General features: G+C 56.4%; 2 protein-coding genes across 3 annotated transcripts; one reads left to right on the forward strand and one right to left on the reverse strand.

Moving 5' to 3' along the window:
• Positions 1–686: 686 nt before the first annotated feature.
• Positions 687–7,627, reverse strand: LOC134474838 (uncharacterized). Its single transcript, XM_063243691.1, has 2 exons — positions 7,509–7,627; positions 687–4,986 (listed from the first exon to the last, which is right to left on the reverse strand). Exons 1-2 carry the CDS (start codon positions 7,534–7,536, stop codon positions 4,292–4,294), a joined length of 723 nt encoding a protein of 240 aa, XP_063099761.1. The 5' UTR covers positions 7,537–7,627; the 3' UTR covers positions 687–4,291.
• Positions 7,515–21,332, forward strand: Sun2 (Sad1 and UNC84 domain containing 2). Of its 2 annotated transcripts, none has more exons than XM_023565339.2 (17): positions 7,515–7,659; positions 8,356–8,546; positions 8,686–8,826; positions 9,468–9,563; positions 9,850–9,943; positions 11,023–11,093; positions 12,769–12,896; positions 14,939–15,193; positions 15,631–15,708; positions 16,085–16,128; positions 16,621–16,786; positions 17,088–17,309; positions 17,498–17,582; positions 17,900–18,015; positions 18,126–18,293; positions 18,605–18,697; positions 19,946–21,332. In XM_023565339.2, the coding sequence occupies exons 1-17, from the start codon at positions 7,535–7,537 to the stop codon at positions 20,063–20,065; spliced, it is 2,193 nt and encodes a 730-aa protein (XP_023421107.1). In that variant the 5' UTR covers positions 7,515–7,534; the 3' UTR covers positions 20,066–21,332. The 2 variants fall into 2 exon arrangements, with proteins under 2 accessions (XP_023421107.1, XP_003470418.1); XM_003470370.4 differs by having other exon boundaries at positions 8,689–8,826.
• Positions 21,333–22,343: the final 1,011 nt, after the last annotated feature.

Genomic DNA, 22,343 nt, shown 5'->3' on the forward strand with positions numbered 1-22,343 from the left:
AGTCACAACTTACAATTTTTAATATTTTTATAGATGGAGGAATTTTGGGGGGTTTTTTGGTACCAGGGATCGAACTTACGACCTCACATTTACCAGGCAGGCACTTATGCCACTGAGCTAAATCCCCAGCTCAGAAATTTTTTTAAAAAGTATTTTTTATGCCACAAAAGTCATACAGAAGCCCTGATCACAGGGGATCCTTAGAGCCCAGTGATCTTCCTGGGGTGTGTGTGTCATGGTGTTGTAGTGACCTGCACCAGCCAGCAGCCCTTGGACAGTGGCATCATATGTCCTGCTGTCAGAACACGCCTGCAAGGAGCAGGAGGGGAATGAATCACTGCTTGTTGAGAGAAAGAAATAAAGAAGGAAAGAAAGAAAGAAAGAAAGAAAGAAAGAAAGAAAGAAAGAAAGAAAGAAAGAAAGAAAAAGAGAAACAACCAGCACTGAGAGCAAATGTCCCCAGCCCATACCATGTACCAAGCCCCTGATCATCCCAATTTCACAGACAAGGACGGAGGCCAGGGAAGGCCAAATAACGTGCCCGAGGTATGGCTCACTGGGGAGGTCCGAGCCTAAATACTGACTCTGAACCCCGGCCCCGCAGTGTCCCCACAGAGGTGAAGCAATGGTTGATGTCCCCAGAAGCCAAGTCCATTTCTAGGATGGACAGACCACCTCCCTGGGCATCAGGCAAGCCCTGTGACACCAGCCCTGAGCTCTGGCCCTAGAGCCCTGCCCTCAGAGGCCCCAGATCCAGCACCTTCCTCTTGAGTATTCGGCCATCTAGGCCATTCGTCCCTGTGGGCAGCACTGTGCCACGTGGCAGCGGTTGTGAGTGACAATGGTCACAGCCTTGGGCAGTAGCCCACAGAATCCTCCCAAGATTCCTTGGTGCCAGAGAGGACTCTTCACCACCACCAGCAGCATGCAAAGGTGGGCAAGCCCCAGCTGGGCAGAAGAGCCGTGGGAGCTCATCCCTGATGGCCGGCAGGACGCCCTCAGGCAGAGGACAGGAAAGGTCACACCAGGCCACCACATGGGCTGAGCCAGGGTTCACCAGAGAGCAAGGCTTTGTGGGTGCAGGACAGGCCTTGGAGCCCACACCAGGGAAAGCCTTTGTGGCTGGCGACTGGGGAGCTGCACGTTTATTGAGCATTTATTAGGAGCTGGGCTCTGTAATGGGCATGGCGGACAGAGATGACTAAGGCACAGTCACCCACCAGAGTCTGAGCCAACCTTCATGTGGCTGGGGGTGTCCAGCTCCATCAGGGACCTGTGTTCTTTCCCCGGCACTAGCTGACCAGCTGTAACCTGAATCCACAGGAACCTTTTCTTCCTGGAGTGGACTCTTCCATAAAACGAGCTTAACTGCGCTGCCGCCTGGTAACTGGCCTTTGAGCTCCCTGGATGAAAGCCTGCAGATACAGAGCTCTATCCCAGAGCAGGCCTGGGCAGGCGCGGCAGCCCACATCAGAGCCCTGGGAGGCAGAGAAACAGCGCCTGGGAGTCAGGGGCACCATGCTCCTCTGAGGTTACCACCTTGAAAGTCAACACCCCACCAAGGGCTGCCTGTGATAGTTAATGACAGACGCCACTGTCACCCTGGCTGCTGACTGATGCTGACGATGGGGCTAGGGGCCAGGAGAGGAGGCCATGGGCAGGGACAGAGCAGGACACAGCTCATTCTATAGTTATGTGGGTGGAAAAGGAATCCTGGTCTCTTGAAGCAGAGGCGCCGTCCGACATTTCCTATCAGTACAGGACAGACCTGGTGTCCACTTCTCTGTCCTCCCCCAAAGCCCACAGGTGTGGGTGGGTAGTGCTGGGAGGCTATCCACATTTTCATCTTCCCTTGACCTCACATGCAGGGAAAGACAGCCAGAGTGCCTCACTGACTTTCCCAAGGCAGACAGGACAGTTGGGGCCATTAGTTCCATTTATGGATAAGGAAAACAGCTCAGAGAAGTTAAGTGACTTGCCTGGGGTCAACAGTGCCAGGCAAGGGAGACAGTCACTGTTGGGAGCCACTGAGGCCTGTAGGAAAGAGCGAAGCCTGAGCTAAATTACCCCTCCCATCGAGTGAGCCAAGTTGGCGCCTGCTTCTTGCCCCGATTGCCCTGGCGACTTAAACAACCCGCTCTGTAAGATAGTCTGCCTAGCAACAACTGATGTTAGCCAGTCAGCCCGCATCGCGTGCTTTGAACTGATTGGCCACTGTTACCCTATAAAAGTGAGTGCCTCTCCCGCCACGAGAGAGAAGCACGAGAGAGATAGAGAAAGTCCACCGGTGAGAAAGGACTGGTGGCAGAGCAGAGGCCTCGCGGGGCCCACGCGGAGACAAATAAAGACAAGGTTGCACACCGTCAGAATCTGTCGTGTGTTTTTCCTGCCGGCCGGGAGCGACACCGACAAGTCACAACATGCCCCAGTCTGATGGCCACAGGTGTCAGCCACTGAGATCCAGCCTGGCTGGGGAAATCCACCCCCTGCCCTTACCATTCACAGAAAAAGCTGAGCCAGGAAGGGGCAGCAGAGAGCCAAGAGGCAGCGGGGCAAAGAGTGGCCCACTGCAGGGCTGCAGGGCAGAAAGGAGCCCAGAAGGGGAGAGACACTGAATGGGCAGGCAAGGCGGGGCAAATGGCAGAAGAGATGGGCAGAAGGATCTGTGCATCACCTGGCAAGTCCTATGTGGGTGTCAGTGAGGACAATCAGAAGAGAGAAAGTCCTGACACAATCACAAGAGCCTTGGATGCCGAGGCTAAAGTTTTCCCAGGGCCATTTGTGAGCTCCTTGTGGCATTTGTAACAACTTATCATGAACTTGGTAACTTCAAGCAACAAAACTGTATTTTCTCACAATTCTGAGACCAGAAATCTGAAATCAGAGGCACAGGGCCATCATCAAGGTGCAAGGAGCAGGGCCGTGCTTCTCTGGCGGATCCAATGGGAAAGTCTAAGCCGAGGCTCTGCCAGCTCCTGGTGGCTGTCAGCCGGACTTGGCTTGTGGTCATGTCACTCAGTGTCTCCTTCTGGAGTCACAGTGCCCCCTCCTCTGTGCCTCTTTGCAGAGGATGTCTAGGATAACAGCGTGAACCCCCTGATTCTCTACTTTGGGATCTTTAATCTCCCCTGCTTGGTCTTTCTATCTTGGTAATGCTCTGTTGCAGAACCTGAATCTGGTATCTTTGGGAACCACTGCTCAGCCTCCTACAGGGCCACAAATCAGGACAGTTTAAGGGGGCCTCCAACCAGCCTGTGGGCATGAGTCATGCTGGGCCCCTCTGAGTGGGTGAAGCCGTCTCTGGACTGCTTCTGCTAAGGCAGGGTGTAGACACTCCACTGGAATTGGCCAAGACAGAATGGGGAGCAACCTGGGGTTGAAAACCCTATCCTCAGGAAGCCTGGGCAAGGTTGTCCTAAGATACTCTAAGGGCAAGGGACACCCCCATCTCAGGTAGGACAGTGGAGGTCTGGAATGGGGGACTCAGCAGGTGAGCTTGGTGGTTCCTCAGTCCCCCACCCCACAGCTTCCTGTTGCCTGCCTCTGTCATTTTGTCACTTCTCGTCTCATTTCCTCTCGGCACTGTACTTCAAAAGTGAAATAAAGCCCTTGGTTTCCTCATTGCTTAGAAGGCCTTGCACCGGAAGTACCTTCTCCCCAACCCTGCACCTGTAGGTCACTGGCTGGGAGTGAAGGGACAGGACCCCCGTATCGAAGCACTGGGTTCAGCTCAGGAGTAGGCAGAATAGGCAGCCATCCCTCACCTCTCTGGTATCAATGGTGGCAAAACACCTCTTCAAACGGAAAAGCTGTTGTGAAACTTGGGGGTTCTTGGAACTTGGGGTATCTCTTGCTATTACCTGAAATCCTAAAATCAACCCCAAAATGGAAAAACAACACCAATGAAAATCACAGGTTTGGATTCCATAGGGAACTTTCTTCCTTTCTTTCTTTCTTTCTTTCTTTCTTTCTTTCTTTCTTTCTTTCTTGGGGCTGGGGACAGAATCTTACAATGCAGTTCAGGCTGGCTTTGTGCTCACTTTGTAGCCCAAGCTGGCATCCTCCTTCCTCAACCTCTCCAGTGCTGGGATTACAGGTGTAAACCACCACGCCCGGTTCCATAGGGAATCTTCTAATCAATGCTGTTTCTTCCTGTGTGGTGCAATGAAAAGAATTAAAAACCTCTCCAAACTTAGTGTTTTCTGGTCAATAAAATGGTGCAAGAATGTCAAAAACGGGGCTTGTGCAAGTGCCCAGCGTTTTGCAAGTCTACTCTGGGTTTAACAGAACACTATTCCCTGCCAAGTCGTGGGTCTGGATCACCTGCCTCCCCTTCGGGCCGCCCTTGGCTACTCGGTGTTCCCTTGGGGCCCTGGCACAGCGCGCAGGGCAGCGCGCGAGGGGAAGCTGCACCAGAGCTTACTTGCAGCATCTCAAAAGTGTTTTGGTACAAAAGACTCCGAGTCCTGTGTGTGGAGGACCAGCTGAGCCCCAGACATAAATCCGATCGTGCTGTGTCCTCCCGAGACTCAGGCGTCGCAGCGCGCCACGAGCCTCCCACGCGAGAACTGGAGGTTGCTCTCTCTGAGCGGCTGGGCCCACGCGGCAGGCGGGGCCAGTCGGGGGCCTTTGTGTTCAAACCGACCAATGGGCGACGACTGTGGGCGGGGACTGGAGGAGGGGCCTGACCAATGGGCCGCGGCCTGTCAGCCTTGACTGACAGGCACATACATACACACTCGGCCACGCGCGCGCAGCCCGGCCCCACTCGCGCCGCGCGGGTCTCCTCCGGCCGCATTGTCCGCCGACCGCCGGCCCGCGTCGTCCCGCGCCGCCGCCCTCTACGTGCGGGAGCCCCGGGCCCCGCCGCCGCCTCGGCCCCGCAGGGGGCGCCGCCCGCAGAAACCGGACGCGCGAAGGGGGCGAGTCCCGGCGGCGCGATCACCCGGACGCCCCCGGCTCCGCGAGGAGCAGCCGCAGCCGCAGGTAACTAGGGGAGCGGGCGGGCGGGCGGCCTGGTCCTGGTCCCGTCAGGCCGCCCCGGCCCGGCCTGGGCAGCGGGGCCTGCACCTCCCTGCCTGCCTGCCTGCCTGCCTGCCTGCCGGGCCGGCCGGGCTGGGCTCCAGCCCCCGCCTGGCTCACGCCCCTGGCCGGCGCCTGACTCATCCCGCCCGGCCTGGCCGCGCACTGGTCAGGCTGGAGGGCGGGGCCGGGCGACCGTCCCGGGCAGCCCAGCTCCGGCCAGGGGCCGCCGTGCCAGGCGGGCGGGTTCCGGGACTGGCAGCTCCCTGCCGGCGGCGCCTGTCAGGACTCGGGCTGCTTTCGCTCAGTTCTAAAACAAAACAAAACAAGACAACGAGTGGGGGGCGGGGTGTGACTTAGTTGCATCTTCTTGGGCCATTTCTGGGGTTGCAGTCTGTGGGGACGGAGAAAGGCGGGAGTGAGCGGTCTCACAGGGAAGAAACAGAGTGCCAGTGTGCTGGATGGGGGGAGGGCGTCATGTGCAAGATGCCCAGAATCTAGGTTGCATTTGACGCCGGGGGATCTGAGGAAAGGATGCAGTTCAGCTCTGAAGTGGAGAAAGGACTTTCTGAGGGTTTCTTAATTGATGGTGTGTGTGCGTTTCTGTGTGTGTGTTTGTGTGCTGATATGCAAATGATTTGAAATCCTAGAGGTTCGCCTGGGCCTTGACCTTTTCTGTCTCGTGAGTGAAACCTGGACTTAACTGTAAACTGTTCTGTGATACCAAGATGCTCCAGGCAGCTCCAGGGCTCTGGGAGCTCTAGAGGCGGAGGCAGGCTGGTGGCAGCTCCCAGCACACCCCCCCTCACCCCCCACTCCTCCATTAGAATGTTTAGCTTTTTGCCAGCTGCAGCGTGGTACTGGGTAAACATGTTGCTTTATTTCTGGCCCTGGGCAAAGGCTCCCTCTGCTTCAGTAGGGCAGGGGTTAAGAGGAGGAGCTGTGTGTGGGCATGGGGAGTTGTCAGGTTGGGGAGGCCAGTATGGGGTGGAACTACCTTATAAGGAGTGGAAGACAGCCCAGGACCTAAGCCAACTTCCTGCTTTGGCTACTACCAATTGGTCCTTTACCAACACCAGCTACAGTCAGGGAAAGATGCCAGATGGGCATCCCACCTGGAAAGATGCCAACTAGCCCTGACAGGAGGCTACTTGTTTTGTAAAAGAGGATGTTCTAGCTGGAGGAACCTGACCTTCTGGTTTGCATGGTTGGAGATAGATGTGTTAGTGTACACTCCCTGCAGGGTCAGGAGAATCAGCAATATTTCAGTGTGGGCCAGAAGCATCAAAAGTGATGAACAGTGACAAGCGTTGGGAACTCTTTAATCCAAGCTGGACTTGAACTCACTGTGTCCCAGGCTGGCCTCCAACTCAGAGATCCTCCTGTCTCAGCCTCCTGAGGGCTAGGATGGCAGTCATGTCCCACCATACCCAGCTACAAGCACCATGTAGGAACTCTTGAGGGGGTTTAAGATGGAACAATGACTCTGTAGTCCAGACTGGTCACAGTACTAACTTGAGATTTCTCACATCGGTAATCTGAGATTTGGAATTTGGGTTTGTAAAACCGGAAGGTTTATAAATCCTCCTCATGTGGTGGAACAGTGCCTTTGGCCAGGTTTTTTTCACTTTGATCTCCTCTGCTGCATTATCAGTTTCTGCCGAGAAAACTAGCCAGCCTGTAAGGCCACACCTCCACACCATCTCCCCGCCTCCTCAGTTTGTTAACAGATATTTATTATGTAACCACACAGTGCACAGCCTTGCTCTGAGCACATGTGGTGTCTGTAAGAATATAGCTGGGACCTACAACTCATTTCTGAAGTGACTTGCAAACTTTTTGGGTGGAGTCAAAAGACCCAAGCCCTGCGACCCGTTAGGTCTGAACTCAGATCTGCCTGTCACTCAGGCTGGGTGGTGGCAGACAAGTTACACACCTCCCAGGTTCCGGTGCTGTAGATGGGAGGGGTGACACTCACCAAGCCTGCTCGAAACACATACTGGGGTGTAAGGAGCCATGCGCCTATTAAGTGTTTACCACGGCATCTTACTGTTATCATACCAAGATGTGGCAGCGCACTGATAAGGGGGTACAGAATACAAGATGATCACAGTATGAATGGGTTCCTGAGGAAAAGGTTCTGGAGTCAGGTGTGACTGGGACCCTGGACCAGTGAATCGGTCAGGAGGAGGAAGAAACAAGGTCATCCGGGGAACTGGTGAGTGTAGGCTAGGCAGCTTGGAGAGGGCAGAATGGTGGACTTAAAACGTTTGCCTGGTACCTTGCAAGTGCCTGCTGTGTACCAGGCTCTCTGCTCATGTCAGGAAGGTCCAGTTCAGTTCAGGAATGGAGTTTCCAGGGTGGCCAGGTGAGCCCCGGGCAGGGTACGGACAGAAGCCAGGTGTCAGCTCGCACAGGGGTCTGCACTTCCTCCTGCAAGGAGGACCTGGAACAGCCCCAAGCCTCACGTGTCATCCTTTCTTCAGGGAAAGGGTCCACATCCCACCTCAGCATGTCTCGACGAAGCCAGCGCCTCACACGTTACTCCCAGGTTGATGACGATGGCGGGAGCAGCAGCAGCGGAGGGAGCTCGGTGGCCGGGAGCCAGAGCACCCTGTTTAAGGACAGTCCCCTGAGGTAGGGACTTGAGGGGGCACCACCAGCCCTGTCTATCCCGCTGCAGCCTGTGTGGTCGCAGATGCCTAAGGGGGTTTGTCTTAGGAGGTGCTGTGCCTTCTTTACCCACTGAGGTGCTGCCACCCTCACAGTTAAAGAACAGGAAGTGGGGAGAGGCAGCTGCAAGCGCACACCAGGCCGGAAAGCCCCAACTACAGGCTGGGCTCGAAGGAACCCTTTCTGCTCTGGATGGGTGCGGCTGTCCTTTCTGGCCACAGCCGTGCCTGGTCTTAGCACCTGAACACCTGGGTGTCCTGCCCCATCTTGAAGATGTGAGTCCGAGGCATTGGCTAGCTCTAGGAGGCCAGGCCAGCTTGATCTGGGTTTTCCATGGATTGTTAATTCATTAAAAAGCATGGGAAAACCTTTGGCTTTCAAGTCAGAGACCTAGGTTTGAAGGCTGGCTAACTGATGAGCTTGCCTGTGAAATTTAGAGATAACAAGAGCAGAAAAAACACCCAGGGCAAGGGTGTCACTCGGTGGTGGTAGTGTGCTTGGCAACACCATGGGGAGAAAAAAATCCTCATTGGTAGACCTGGTTATTGGTTGCCTAGCAACAAGGCCAGCCCACACTATCAATCATAGGGTGTCAGGGCCCTGCTTCCCAGCTGGGCTCACCTCCTTGCTCCCTGCTCCCCCTTCGTGACTTTCCCGCAGGACCCTGAAGAGAAAATCCAGCAACATGAAGCACTTGTCCCCAGTGCCGCAGCTGGGCCCCTCCTCTGACCCGCACACCTCCTACTACAGCGAGTCCATGGTGCGGGAGTCCTACATAGGCAGCCCTCAGGCCGTATCCCTGGCCAGGAGTGCCCTCCTGGACGACCGCCTGCACAGTGAGCCCTACTGGAGTAAGTGTCCTGAACCCCCCACTGGAGCCTGGAATCCTCCGGTGCCCTCCTCAGTGTCCTCCGATAGGACACTCCCTCTGCCCAGGCCAGCAATGCCCGAGCTCTGCGAGGCCTAGCTGTGACCCTTGTTCTTGCCTAGCAGGCGAGGACCTGCACGTGCGGAGGAGAAGGGGCACGGGTGGCACCGAGAGCAGCAAGGCCAATGGACTGGCAGAGAGCAAAGCCACTGAGGACTTTCTGGGCTCCTCCTCTGGCTACTCTTCCGAGGACGACTTTGCAGGTAGGGGGCCCCTCCCCTTGCCAGCTCATTCCAGACAGTGTGGGGGTCTGGGGGTCTGGGCAGGGAGCATCCCAGCAGCAGAAGGGAGCACAGTTTGTGGCAAACATCTCGCAGCCTGGCAGGGGCGCCCCTCTTGCACCCAGCCCTCCCTGAAGCTGGACTGTGGCTGCCGAGTACTTGTCTGACTGCCCCACCTCTACCCGGCCAACGCCTCTGGGTGCTGCTCCTTGAAGCAGTTTAACACGGGGCCCTAAACATAGGAGGTGCTTAGTAATTGTTCATAAGACACCTGAGCTTTCCCCTTTGTCTGCTGCCAATCAATGCATTTGTCAGTGAGGGGAATTTCTGGTAGGAAATAAAACGCTGGGCTGGGGATTTAGCTCAGTGGCCGAAGAGCCTGCCTGGCAAGCGTAAGGTTGTGAGTTCAATCCCTGGTACAAAAAAAATTTTTTCAGGAAATAAAATGTCAGATACCTCCCATTTCATTCTTTCCTGACCTACTGTGTGTTGGGCCCACGTGATGCTCTGAGGACACAAAGCAGAGGTGTGTGGTCTCAGCTCACTAACAGTCAGGCTTTGTGTCCCCAATGCTCTTAAAAACGGCCCCAAGATGACGGGTTTCTTCTCACCCTTTCCTGTAGGTTATGCTGACATCGAACAGCATAGTTCGGGGTCACGGTTAGGCAGCGTGGTCTCTCGGGCAGGCTCCTTTGTCTGGACAGTGGTCACTTTTCCAGGTAGGTGCAGGCGGGGTGTGCTCAGTTACTTCCTCTCTGCATAGTAACTTCTTACCCATCTCTGCTATTGGGCTTCTAGAATAGGCACCTGGCTGGGGCGGGCAGCTGTGGACAGCCCCGAGGGTGTGGGCAGTGTGGCCAGGTGGGATTGGAACCGGGCCACTGTAGGATGGGACAGAGGTGCTGGCACATGGGTGCTGTGGGTGGGACAAGGAGGACCACGGTGGGGAGTGCGTGGCTTGCCCAACGTGACCTCCAGTCTTAGACTCTAGGACCACTTTTGCAGGCCGGCTCTTCGGGCTTCTCTATTGGTGGCTTGGCACCAGCTGGTACCGCCTGACCACGGCAGCCTCGCTCCTGGATGTCTTTGTTTTAACCAGGTGAGTGAGACTGCAGCCCCGACAATGACTCAGAAGCCCGGGGACCAATAAAGCATCTAACCTCTGTGGGGTTATTTTTTCAAAGGTTCTCCCAGTTCCCATGTAGCTTTTATCAGTGAACAGGGAGGGGATCCCCAGGCCAGTCCTGCCTGACAGAGGGGGTCCCAGCGGCAGGTTTTGTTCCCAAATCCATAGCCCTGCAGGGCAGGACTCAGGAATGCAGCCTCTTATTTCTGCCTGGACACTTCCTACCAAGCATGGCCCAGCCCGACCACTTCTGAGTTTCAGAGAAAGGTGGCCTTATCTCTGCGCTCAGCCCTGAGGCTCAGCCCTGCAGTGGGTGGGATCCCAGAAAGTCCAGCTTCCTTCCTGGGCCTGGGACAGGCCAGACCCCAGAGTGTTCCTTCTTTTTCCTCTCCCAAGTTCCCAAACCACAGGACCAGGATTTGGGAACTCGCCCCTTGGGCAGAGGGAAGATTGTTCCCAGTTCGCTGCAACCAGCTCTGCTGAGAAGCAAAGGGCTCCTGGCTCTGAAAGCCGACATTGTTTAGGAGTTGCAAAGTTTTTCTGGTTTTTTCTGTATTTGTTTTATATTTATGGAGGCAGTCTGTACTAAAAGGTTGGGGTATTTTTGTTTGGTGAGGAGGATTGAACTCCTGATCTTGTGCTTGCCAGGCAGGGATGTGCTGCTGAGCTAAACTCCCAGCACCCTACTAAAAGGTTTAGGTCTGATAAAGACCGCACCATTTACTGTGAATTGTATCAGCAAAATCCATAGTCGAGGAAGCTGAGGAGTTAGTCCGGTGCCTTAGTACTGGCCTGGCAAGTGTGAGGTCCTGAGCTCAGTTCCCCAAAACAAATAAACAACAACAAAAAATTCACAGTCAAAATTGTCCCTGTCACCCCATGCCCTGCAGAGGAAACCATGGCGTTCATTCTGGCCCTGGTCCCATGAGAGGTTCAGTGTCCCCCCAACTCTAGTTCAGGGCACAGGAGAAAGTCTGAGGGACTTGTGGAGGGGGACACAGAGCCCCGAGCTTCCCCCTCATGTCTGCACCCCTGTGTGTCCTCCAATCCAGGCGCTTCTCGTCCCTCAAGACCTTCTTCTGGTTCCTCCTGCTGCTGCTGCTCCTGACAGGCCTGACCTACGGTGAGTTGAGGCAGGAAGAGTGTGGCTGCGGATCTAGGCGCCAGGCACAAGGCAGAGGCCTGCACCCCAGGCCTTCCCGTCTGCCACCCCACGGGGTCCTCCCATCTGATGTTGCCGAGCTCTCAGGGCATCCCAGGGACAAATGTAACATGCCCCAACCCACTGACCTGGCCACCGGCTGGGCCGTCCGTGATATCCTCCAGGCCATGTAGGGCAGAAACACACACCTGAAACCGTGTGGGTAATAAGCAGGAACCTGGATGCTATTATTAGTAGCAGTGAGGACATAGCCTGTGTGGGCGAATTGTTTTCACAAGATTAAGTGAAATCTTCAGCTGTCTTTAAGTGAAAAACAATGACGTAGTAAAGGGAAACATATATCCCTTTTCCACACCGACCCACAGTCACTTGCCAGCTACTTGTCATTGTCCTGGTCTAGGGGAGCGTCTTGTTCCTATTCGTGTTTTCTGGGATTCTTCCACCCATGGGTATGGGGGATTGAAGCCAGGGCCTTGCATGTGCAAGGCAAATGCCCTGCGCCCACGCTACATCAGCAGCCCCATGCCCCTCTTACTTCTAGAGGCGGGGTCTTGCTTGGCCTAAGCTAGCCTTGAAATGCAACCCTCCTGCCTCAGCCTCTCAAGCAGCTGGGTTTACAGACAAGCGCCACCACACCCTGCCAATATTTATTTATGTTTTATGTTCTTTTTGACAACTTCCAGTTTCACACAAGCTGCCTACGTAGCCCTCAGGCTCACTTTTAATAATTGTACCAATTTATAATTAAAGGCCGCGCTTTATCATTTTTTAGAGCTGTTTTTATAGGTTCCACAGCTGTTCGACTTGTATTTCTTCTACTAATGACAGGGTAGGACATTTTCCCAGATGTTGGTTTCCTCTTTGTTTCCTGGTCCTACCCAGTGGAAACTGGGCATCGCCTTTAAATAATAATGGTCCTTTGTAACTGCACGGCAGTTTATCCAAAAAGCACTTTCCCAGGCTTATCTCGAGCCATTCACCTTGTGTGTCTGGTCGTCCCCTGGGGGTGTGGTGCATGGGACTTCAAGCACAGTGGTCATATCCTTCCCTGCCACCTGCTCCCAGGCCACCACTGAGCCACCAGCGCAGCTTACCAGATGGAGATCGCTCAGCCAACTTGGTTTCCCCCCCACAGCCCTTAGGAGTAAACATCGCAAATAGGTGTCCCCCAAAGCAAGAAATGTGTCCCTGTCTGGCTGCAACTTTGTGCCCAGGTGCTGTGCCAGGCAGGGGAGTGGGGGACGACACTCAGCCCTGGCAGCCCATACGACTCCCTGGAGAGCTTCTGAAAATCACCACACAGGACCCAAGCCCAGGGCAGTCAACTCTGGGGCACACTCAGATGCTTACTGATGTTTTAAAAGCTCCCCCCGGTGACTGCGTTATAAGGCCAGGCCTGAGAGCTCGATCCAGGCTGGGGGTTCAGCCCCTGGATCACCCCTAACTTATTACCGCTGTCTTCCCTGAGCTTTGTCATCTATAGACTTGCTGAAGGGGAATGAGAGACTGGGTGACTTCTGTGGCCATCAACCAGAAGTGCCACCTCTAGCAGAGCAGGGCTCCTGGGTAACACGGGCCATGGTAATCGATAACCGGGGAGAGTCTGCTTGGTGTGACAGCTTGTCTCTGTGCACAGGTGCCTGGTACTTCTACCCCTTTGGGCTGCAGACATTGCACCCTGCTGTGGTCTCCTGGTGGGCGGCGAAGGACAGCAGGAAGCAGCCCGAGGTGTGGAGCTCCGGAGACTCGGCCCTGCATTTGCAGGTGAGCACCCAAGGTGGGGACAGACCCTGGCTCTGCTGCCCAGCAACTGGCATCCCTGCCCTATACCTCCCACAACTGGAGGAGATGCTGTCCCATCATGACATCCCTTTTCCTGCTTTTTAGGGTGCAGATTCTGGGGAGAAGGGGTGCTATTCTTTTCTTTTAGTTTATTTTATTTGGTACCAGGGATTAAACTCATGACCTTGTGCTTGCCAGGCAGGCGCTTAGGCCACTGAGTTAACCCCCTGGCCCCCAGGGCCCTGCTCTTAAATGACTTAAAATGGTGCCTGAAAGTTAGCTGCATCTTAAGGTCAGAAAACAGAGGCCGGGGCTGGGGGTTTAGCTCAGCGGCATAAGCGCCTGCCTTGCAAGCAGGCAGTCGTGAGTTCGATCCCTGGTACCAATAAAAACCACAAAAAGACAAAAAAAAAAAAAAAAGAAAGAAAGAAAGAAAAGAAAACAGAGGCCAAGGACTAGTTATTGATTACTTCGCTCCTTTTTTTCCTTTAATACAGTCTCACAAAGAAACCACCCTGAGCTTCTCTGCCAGAAACTAAGCATTTAATTGACTCAAGGGTCTGGGTCGGGCTGGCCCTTCTTGGGCAAGGACAAGTCATCCTGGTGGCTATGTATGTGTTGCACACAAGTAGTTGACTGGCTGGCCTGGGCCCGTGCAGGGACAGCTGCCCTCCAGGGACCCCTAGGTCACCCCCAGGCTTGCCCAGCCTTGCTGTCACGAAAGCTGGGTAGGATTCTAAGGCAGAGGAGGTGGCCACACAGCTGCAGAAGGTGTAGGCATGGGGAGGAGTTTAAAGTCTGCCAGTGTCTAAAGAAGGCTCAAGCTCTGGCGGGGCCCTCAAGAAGCCTGCAGTCCCATGGGGATGACAGTGACAAGTAGACACAGCCAGAGTATGGTATGAGCTCAGGTCACTTCATCCCCTAGTTGAGTTAGGGTTACTTGAATGATGCTTGCATTCAGCTGGGTTGGAGACAGGGTCTCGCTATGCAGTTCAGGCTGGCCTTGAGCTCACTTTGTAGCCCAGGCTGACCTCGAACTCACAGTGATCCTCCTGCTTCAGCCTCCCAAGTGCTGGGATTGTAGTCGTGAGCCACCACGCCCTATCTTGATACCACATTTTTAGCCACTTATTTTTGTGGCTATTTTCTGAGAATGATCTTATTAACTCATAAAATAATGATGAATTCTGTCATCTCCATCTTCCCTTTTTCATCATTTTATTCAATACTGGGCCATCTTTTTCTTAAGAAGAGGAAGTGAAGCATGGGCTGCCCTGTGTCTCGCTGACATTTACATAAAGAGACCAACCTGGAGCTGGAGGAGGATGGTGGCAAGGGCACTGTGTGAGGCTGCTTAAAATGGGGAACTTCTGCCAGGTGTGGTGGCACATGCCTGTAATTTCATGGGAGGCTGAGGCAGGAGGACCGCTGGGAGTTCAAGGCCAGCCTGGGCTACATAGTGAGACCCCACTTCAGACAAACCAAAGAGACTTCTAAAAATCAGGACCTCTGCCACTCAGCCCTTTAACTTGACTCAATAGTTAACAGATTGTGTTTTATAATTTCCCTTGGGGAAGATTTTGGTTTTTATGCCAACAATGTCCTGGAATGACACACTATCAGATGCCACCCTGGGTCCAAACGACTGTTCCTTCACCTGGGGCATCCAGATGAAGAGAAAAAGAAAGCACTTTCAAATCATTGTCCCCTGCTGTGGAGGGAGTGGCTGCACTCGGGAGACCCCCTGGCCGTCCTGCGGGGTCTCCTTTCTGCAGGCAGTCCCTGGCTCGCACCTCTGCCCTGGCTACCTTCCCTCCTCCTTTGGGATACAGCCCTCACAGCTAGTCCCCCACAGCTTGTCCTGGGGCTCCTTCTCCGGGCACTCTGTGCTCTGCTGACCAGCACAGCCGATGGGAGCTCTGTGTCTCCCCGCTCGGTGCTGGGCATTCCTGGCCTCTTCTTCTCTCTGCCTCAGTGATGGGGTGCCCTGTCCCCAAATGTGTCTCCTCCTCTCCACCCCGTAGGCCGAGCAGCGTGTCCTGTCTCAAGTGCACATCCTGGAGCGGCGCCTGGAGGCTCTGGCTACTGAGTTTTCTTCCAAATGGCAGAGGGAATCCATTCGGCTAGATCGTCTGGAGCTGCAGCAGGGGACTGCTGGCCAGGGGGGTGGTAGTGGCCTCAGCTATGAGGATACCCTGGCGCTCCTGGAGGGGCTGGTGAGCCGCCGGGAGGCCGCCCTGAAGGAGGACTTCCGCAGGGACACAGCCGCTCGCATCCAGGTGAGGGGGCCGAGCCCCCTGGGGAGAGAGAAAGCCATGTGTCACTTACCGGTGAGCTCGTGTGAGATTGTGACTGTGGATGTGTGGCCTCAAGGGGCCCCCACACAGTGCAGAGGAGACCAGAGGGTCATTTAAAGTCAGGCAGCTCTGCTGCTTGGCACTTAGGTCAGCTGGGCCTCAGTCGCCTCCTCTGAAATGGAGTCGGTCCTGTCTCCCTCCTGGTGTGGGACTGGAGCCCACGGCCTGGGGCTGACACCATTGTGCCCAGAGATCGAGCTGGGCTCTCACACATGTCACAGCTCTGTGGCCTGAAGCCAAGAGCAGAAGCCTGGGAACCAGCAGACCCCAGTTCAAATCCCAGTTAGGCCCTGCCTCGTCGCAAGCATCCCTCCAGGCACAGCTGTCCCGTCTTCAGTCCTGTCCTCCATGTCCGACAGGAAGAACTGGCCACCGTGAGGGCGGAACATCACCAGGACTCGGAGGACCTCTTCAAGAAGATCGTCCAGGCCTCCCAGGTCAGTGGGCTGGGCACTCTTCTGTAATAGGTGCTGGCCCATTTCCTCATCTGTCCATGGACTGTGAGAGCCCTGGGCCTTTGGTCCTTGTAGAAGCGGAGAGCTGCAAGCGGCAGGGCTGTGCCTCTGCGAGAGCTCAGCTCCCTGTCGGTGCTCTGCAGGGCGGGGACGGTTGTCATGCCCCATGTGTGTGTCACATGTGGGGGGAGACTTTCAAGGACTTCGGCCCAGCAGTCAGTTTGAGGCCTGCCACAGGGGCCAGCTGACCTGTGCCAGGCGTGTGGTTAAGCAGAGAGCCCAGTGGAGGGCAGGTCCTCCTCTGGAGACCATGTTCTCTGAGCTCAGCTTGTCCTATACTCATCCCTTTCTGTCCCAGGAGTCCGAGGCTCACATCCAGCAATTCAAGTCAGAGTGGCAGAGGTAAGCACCCCACCATCTGACCTGGGCCACCCCACACCCTACCCCAGGCAGATCAGGGAGCAGAACCCTGAGTGGGTTCTGACTATCCAGCCCAGCGGGGAAGGTGGCCGAGGTGGTCAGTCTGAGGCCAGCGGAGGGCAGCATGGAAGGTTAGAGGCTAGAGGCAGGCACTGCGGTGAGATGCAGGACTCGGTGACAGACACCAGTGGCCTTCTTCGGCCCCGAGCTAGCAACATGGCCTCCTCACATGTCCATACTTGGGGAGTAAACGGAATTACAGACCCTGGACACGGAGGGAATCAAATCAGAATTAGCTCTGGGCCAGGGAAGCCAGGGACCAGGCTCCCGGAAGAGCTAGACCCGCCGAGGGCGGGGCCTGCCCCTCACAATCACGGTGGGCACTTGCTATGTGACAGGGGCCAGCCAAGGTGTCCTCCTCCTTCCTCAGCTGAGCCTCACTCTGTCTCCTTACTCCTCTCCCTCTGGGACCAGGACGATGCAGGAGGCCATCCGAGAGAACTCTGCGCAGGAGCTGGGGCGGTTGGAGACCCAGCTGGCTGGCCTGCAGCAGGACCTGGCAGCTCTGACCCTGAAGCAGAGCACAGTGGAGGACGAAGTGGGGCTGCTGCCCCAGAAGATCCAGGCCGTGCGGGAGGAAGTGAGTGGGAAGCACCTGAGGCCCCGACAAACACCCACTGTCCAAGACCCTGGGCGTCTGCACAGCAGGGGCCTCTTATCCCTGCCTGTTATTCCCAGGAGGCTGCTGCAGAGCTGGACATGAAACAGGCACCGGCTCTGTGACAGGAGTGCTTCCTGTTTCTCATGAGTTCCCAGGGAGAGCTCTTGGGCCTCACCCTCAGACCCTGCTCCCCAAATGAGCACCACACACTCAGCTGGCCTGGCCAGAGCAGCCCTGGGATTCCCATAAGCCTCCCAGTGACACTGTGTCTTACCCCTAGGTGGAATCTCAGTTCCCTGCCTGGGTCGGTCACTTCCTTCTCCAAGGTGGGGGCACCCGAGCTGGGCTCCTCCAGCGAGAAGAGGTGCAAGCCCAGCTGCAGGAACTGGAGAGCAAGATCCTTGCCCACGTGACCAAGATGCAGGGCAGGTCAGCTCAGGAAGCTGCAGCCTTGCTGGGACAGACGCTGCAGAAGGAAGGCGTGGTCGGGGTGACGGAGGAGGTGAGGAGCAAGTGTGCCCCATAGACGCACTGCTGCCCTACCCTGGGGCTCTAGACCTGGACAGAATGTTCTAAGGCACGAGTGACACACAGGAGGCTCTTTTGTGCACTTTGAGCCACTGTGGGCGGTGGTGTGCTATTACCTGCCCTATGGGGTCCCACTGAGACTGTCTCCTGGGCCGGTTTTAGCAGGTGCACCGGATTGTAAAGCAGGCCCTCCAGCGCTACAGCGAGGACCGCATCGGGATGGTAGACTATGCCCTGGAATCAGGAGGTTTGTGCGGAACCTTCCTTGCTCGCCTTGTCCTGGTCACCCAGTGGCTGGGCCTCTGGCATTTGCCAGGTAGCCATGCAGCTAAGCACGAAAAGCTTAGAGTCAATACAGATTGCCCAACCTAGACTAAGCCACATCCCGGGCAGGAAGAGGCTGGCGTCCTCGGGTCGGGGTCTGGGGCAGCTGCCCCTGCTCACCGAGCACCCAGGCAGTGGTGGGCCCTCGTCTACTGCTGCAGCCCTTTGTGCTGGGTTCCGTGGCTGGCACCCTGACTGGCCAGCTATGAGTGCTCACGCTGCGTTCCTTACTCATCTCAGGGGCCAGTGTGATCAGTACCCGATGTTCAGAGACCTACGAGACCAAAACTGCCCTCCTCAGCCTCTTTGGCATCCCGCTGTGGTACCACTCCCAGTCACCCCGGGTCATTCTCCAGGTAGGCACCACTGGGGACCCCACTCGGCTCTGGGGACCTTGGGGATGACCCTGCAGGGTCAGCCGGAGCTGGACTCAGGCCCTGACCTGCCTTGCTTTTGTCTCCTCCAGCCAGATGTGCACCCGGGCAACTGCTGGGCCTTCCAGGGGCCCCAGGGGTTCGCTGTGGTCCGACTGTCAGCCCGCATCCGGCCCACAGCTGTCACCTTAGAACACGTCCCCAAAGCCCTGTCACCCAACAGCACCATCTCCAGTGCCCCCAAGGACTTTTCCATCTTTGTGAGTATCCATCCTGTGTGGGGCGGAAAGGGCCGCAGGAAGGTCCTGTTGGTCTGCTGGGATCAAGTTGGGGTCACTCAGGTGCGAAGGAGGGGTGCAGATTAGAGAGAGGGAGGGCCAGAGTGTGAGAGGGTCAAGTTCATTCCAGTTGTCTCAGGCTACCAGGAAGAGACTGAGGCACGAGAGTAAGCGATCCTCAGAGGCACAGGGCAGCGCCTCGGAGGCCAGGCAGTTCTGCTGAGCCGGGCCCGGCCTGAGTCGGTGCCACGTGCTCAGCCTCCTCTCCCTCCTCCCCTTCCGCTGTTCTGCAGGGCTTTGATGAAGACCTGCAGCAGGAGGGCTCACTCCTTGGCACATTCACCTATGACCAGGACGGGGAGCCCATTCAGACCTTCTACTTCCAGGTATGTGACAGCTGCGCCAGCGAGGTGGCACCTTGCTTTCCCTCCTGGGCACCAGATGTTTCCCGGGGACCCATTCTGCCGGGCACAGGTTTCAGAGAGAGAGGGAGAGATGCGGGCCCTCCTGCCTTCGGGGTACTACCCCATAGATGGTCCCCCAGGAGGCCCTTCCCAGAAGCACGGTGTTGGGAGCTTCCTGAGGCAGGGCGCCCCAAGGAGACCTTTAGGAAAGAAGGGTTGGGGGTCCCAGGAAACAGTTGCAAAGGGTGTTCTGGGAAGAGAGCCCAGGGCTTGGCCAGTTGGGGGCTCAGGCAGTGGCTGTGGCTTAAGTTTGAGTGGGCCTCGGGTCTCCAGGTCCTGAGAATGAGTCCTCAGGGCTGACGGCACCCAGGAACCTGCATTCAACTGAACCATCCAGATGAAAGGAGGCGAGGGAGGAAGGGGGAAAGGTGAGAGATGGGGAGGAGATGGTGGCAGGGAGAAACTCGAGGCAGGAGTCTTAGGTCTCGGGGCTAGGGAAATGACACTGCATGTCTTAGGTGACAGGACCATATGGGTGTTACTAAGGTTAAACGTGAACAGCGAAGGGGACGAATCTGGAGCTTGTATGCAGGGTCCAGAAGCGGGGTGCAGAAGTGGTGGCAGGAAGGTGGCCCAGAATAGCCGAGGTCAGAGAGGATGTGGGGAGCGAGGAGGGGACAGCTGGGAGGCTGTGAATGTCAGGCTGGGGGAACAGGAGGAGCAGGGGACGGCTCGCAGGCTACCAGCGTCAGAAGGCAGGCTTCCCAGGCCGTCTGCAGACTGAGCATGAAGGGAGGGTGCAGGAAGGGCCCAGGGAAAGGGCCCGGAGGGCTCCACGCTTGTGACGTCAGCAGGGTGCGATGTGATGTAACTGCTGGCTCTAAGCACAGAGGACAAAACCGGGGGGCCCTTGAGGAGGAGAAGAACCATATCAACATAGCCAGGTTCCCTCTGAAGGAACTTCTGTCCGCTCCAAGCGAAATTATCTCTGCCTTAGATGCCTTGTGCTGGGCCTTGGCACCAAAGCCATTTGCAAGTGGTCTGAGGGCCAGGCCTCCCAGTGCAGGCCCGTGGGGTTAGTGGTCCTCAGGCTGGCCACCGCTCTGAGAGCCTGAAGAGAGGAGCCTCTGATACCCAGTTCCCTTCAGAACCATCTCCCCAGCCCCCTTCTCCACCAGTGAGGTCTCAAACTTGGACACTCTGACACTCCGAACCCTTCTCTCTATCCAGACCCCTAAAATGGCCACGTACCAGGTGGTGGAGCTGCGGATCCTGACCAACTGGGGCCACCCTGAGTACACCTGCATCTACCGCTTCAGGGTACATGGGGAGCCGGCCCCCCATCCCTGAGTCTCTGCACCTGCTGTCAGCCAGGGCCACACCCCACCACGCAGACACCCTGCTCCGGTGTGGGTGTGCAGCACCCCGCCACTGTCCCCACACGCTTCATCAGCGCTCTGACTTCTGGGAGCAAGAAAGAAGAACCCTGCTTCCAGGGAGAAGAGGAAGAAAGCACTGGGGTCCCCTTCATCCCTCATCCTCTGAGCTGGGCCACCGAGTGTATATATGTAGCATACTGTGGGGAGCCGGGCAGGAGGAGGTGAGGGCCCTGGCCTGGTCCAGGTGGAATTGTGTGGATAGAGCAGGTGCCAAGCTCAGGTGAGCAGAGCTAGGGCCTAGGAGGTGCCCGGTGCCCAGCTCAGTCAGGGAAGCACTGTCTTGGAGGAGCCCACTCAGCACCTGCAGGATGAGACTGTCCCGGGCATGAGGCTGCCTGCAAGGCTGATGCCAGTGACCTGGGGAAGCTGGGCCCTCAGGCCCCCCAAGGGTCTCTAGAAACTGTATTTGTCCAGGGTATCAGAGGGCTGCTGCTTGTGCCAGCCTGCTAGACTCCCTGTGCTGGGATGGCCTTTTGCTTTTTCTCTTTCGATGCCAGGGCAAGGGCTTCCCTGTAACCTGTTCCTGCAGTGGGGCCGCCTGTGCCCCGGTGCAAGCTTCACACATTCCTGGGGCTGCAGAGTGCCTAGGCCTGTCTAGGGGCCATTAGCTAGAATGGGGGGAGCAGGGGTCTTCCTGGGCTCTCCTGGATGATGACGGTGCCATTCAGGGTGTCTGGTGGAGGGAGGGTGTCTGTTGGCCCACTGCCTCCTAAGTGGGCCTAGGGAGGCCTCTTTCTCAGGCCCCCTTGGGCTCTTGGCCCCCTCAGACTGTTTCCTTTCTGGCTTCTCTGCAGGGGCAGTGGGGTGGGGGCTGGGAGGGAGGTGGATGAAAAGGGGCTTTTAGACCCACAGGCCTTGCTGTATTATGTATATATTTTTCCAGGTGTGTTTTTTAACTGAAAAGCTAAGGGCTTGATTCTTAGCCCCGTTCTGTGGGGCACTGGGTGGTTCTCAGTTCCTTGGTCCCAGCCTGTGGGGAGCGGGCACTAGGGACTGGGCAGGCGGGTGCCCTGCACCTTACTGGGCCCCCACTTAGCCCTGCCCCTGCCCTTGCCCTGAGACAACCAGGTCTTATTCTGCGCTGTCCTGTCACAAATGCTGCACTGTTGGTTCTTAATTTTTTTTTTAATCTCCAGATTCTAATTTATGCCTATGCAAAAAATAAAGGATGCCCAGGATCAGTGGACTGGTTTTTATGTGGGCATTGCACAGGGCAGCTGCTCTTGGGGAGATGAGAGAATGGATTTGCGGCCAAACCCACATTCCAAGGGCTACAGTAGAAGATCCTAGTTGTCCTGGGGTTGGAACCACTGTTGCAGGGCCCAAGGCTGGGAGGAAGTGCGATGGCTTTATGAGCTGTCACTAAGGCCCCACAGAGAGGAGGCCCTTCCCGTCCTGTGCAGTGTGTAGAGGCAGAGAGTCATGCCAGCCACGGGCCCTGTCTACCTTACACATCACTCCTCCACGGGCCTCGACCGTAGCAGGAAGGGGACAAGTGAATCCTGAGGCACCAGGACCTGCCTGCTCAGAAGGAACAGGTCCTCAGCCTCCCTGAAGACAGCCGTCCAGACTAGTTTAGGGACAGCTCCCTAGTCCTCACTAATCAAGGCACCTTACCCAGGGCTGGGCCTCGCCACAGGTCAGAAAATAGAGACAGAGGCCAGCAGCAGGGATGGGTGAGCAGCCAGCCAGTGGCAGGTGGGGACTAGGGGAGGCCAAGTCCAGTGGAACCTTTGGGTCTGGAGTGCTGGGACAGAGCCAGACCGGCACTCACTCCAGGCTCTGCCTCTTCCTGCAACCATTTACCAGCAAAGGAGACATCGTCCTGGAGCAGAAAAGGCCGATGATAAAGGTCCCCAGAACTTGTTCACCAAGATGCAGATCCTGCTGTCTCTCAGGGGACTTCCCCAGCCTCAGCCAGCATCCGGATCCCTGCACGGGGCCCACTCCTGTCACTCCCATCTCCCTCCATTCTAGGCACAAGGGAGCCAGGCAGCCTGCAAAGCGGATCTGGTCCCCCCACCCCACCCCATCCCATCCGGGGCCTCCTCCCGGCTGGATGCCAAAGCGCTGCTCTGCTACACGTTCAGGCCAGGCCAGGCCGGGCAGGCCCAGCCATCGGGAGCAACACTATTCTGTCAGCCACAATGGGCTGGGGTTTTGTTCCAGTGCATGGTGAAGGCTGGGAC

This window comes from Cavia porcellus, unplaced genomic scaffold, assembly GCF_034190915.1.
Source record: "Cavia porcellus strain 051 isolate PalLab524CR breed Dunkin Hartley unplaced genomic scaffold, mCavPor4.1 scaffold_40, whole genome shotgun sequence".
Classification (NCBI taxonomy): Eukaryota; Metazoa; Chordata; class Mammalia; order Rodentia; family Caviidae; genus Cavia; species Cavia porcellus.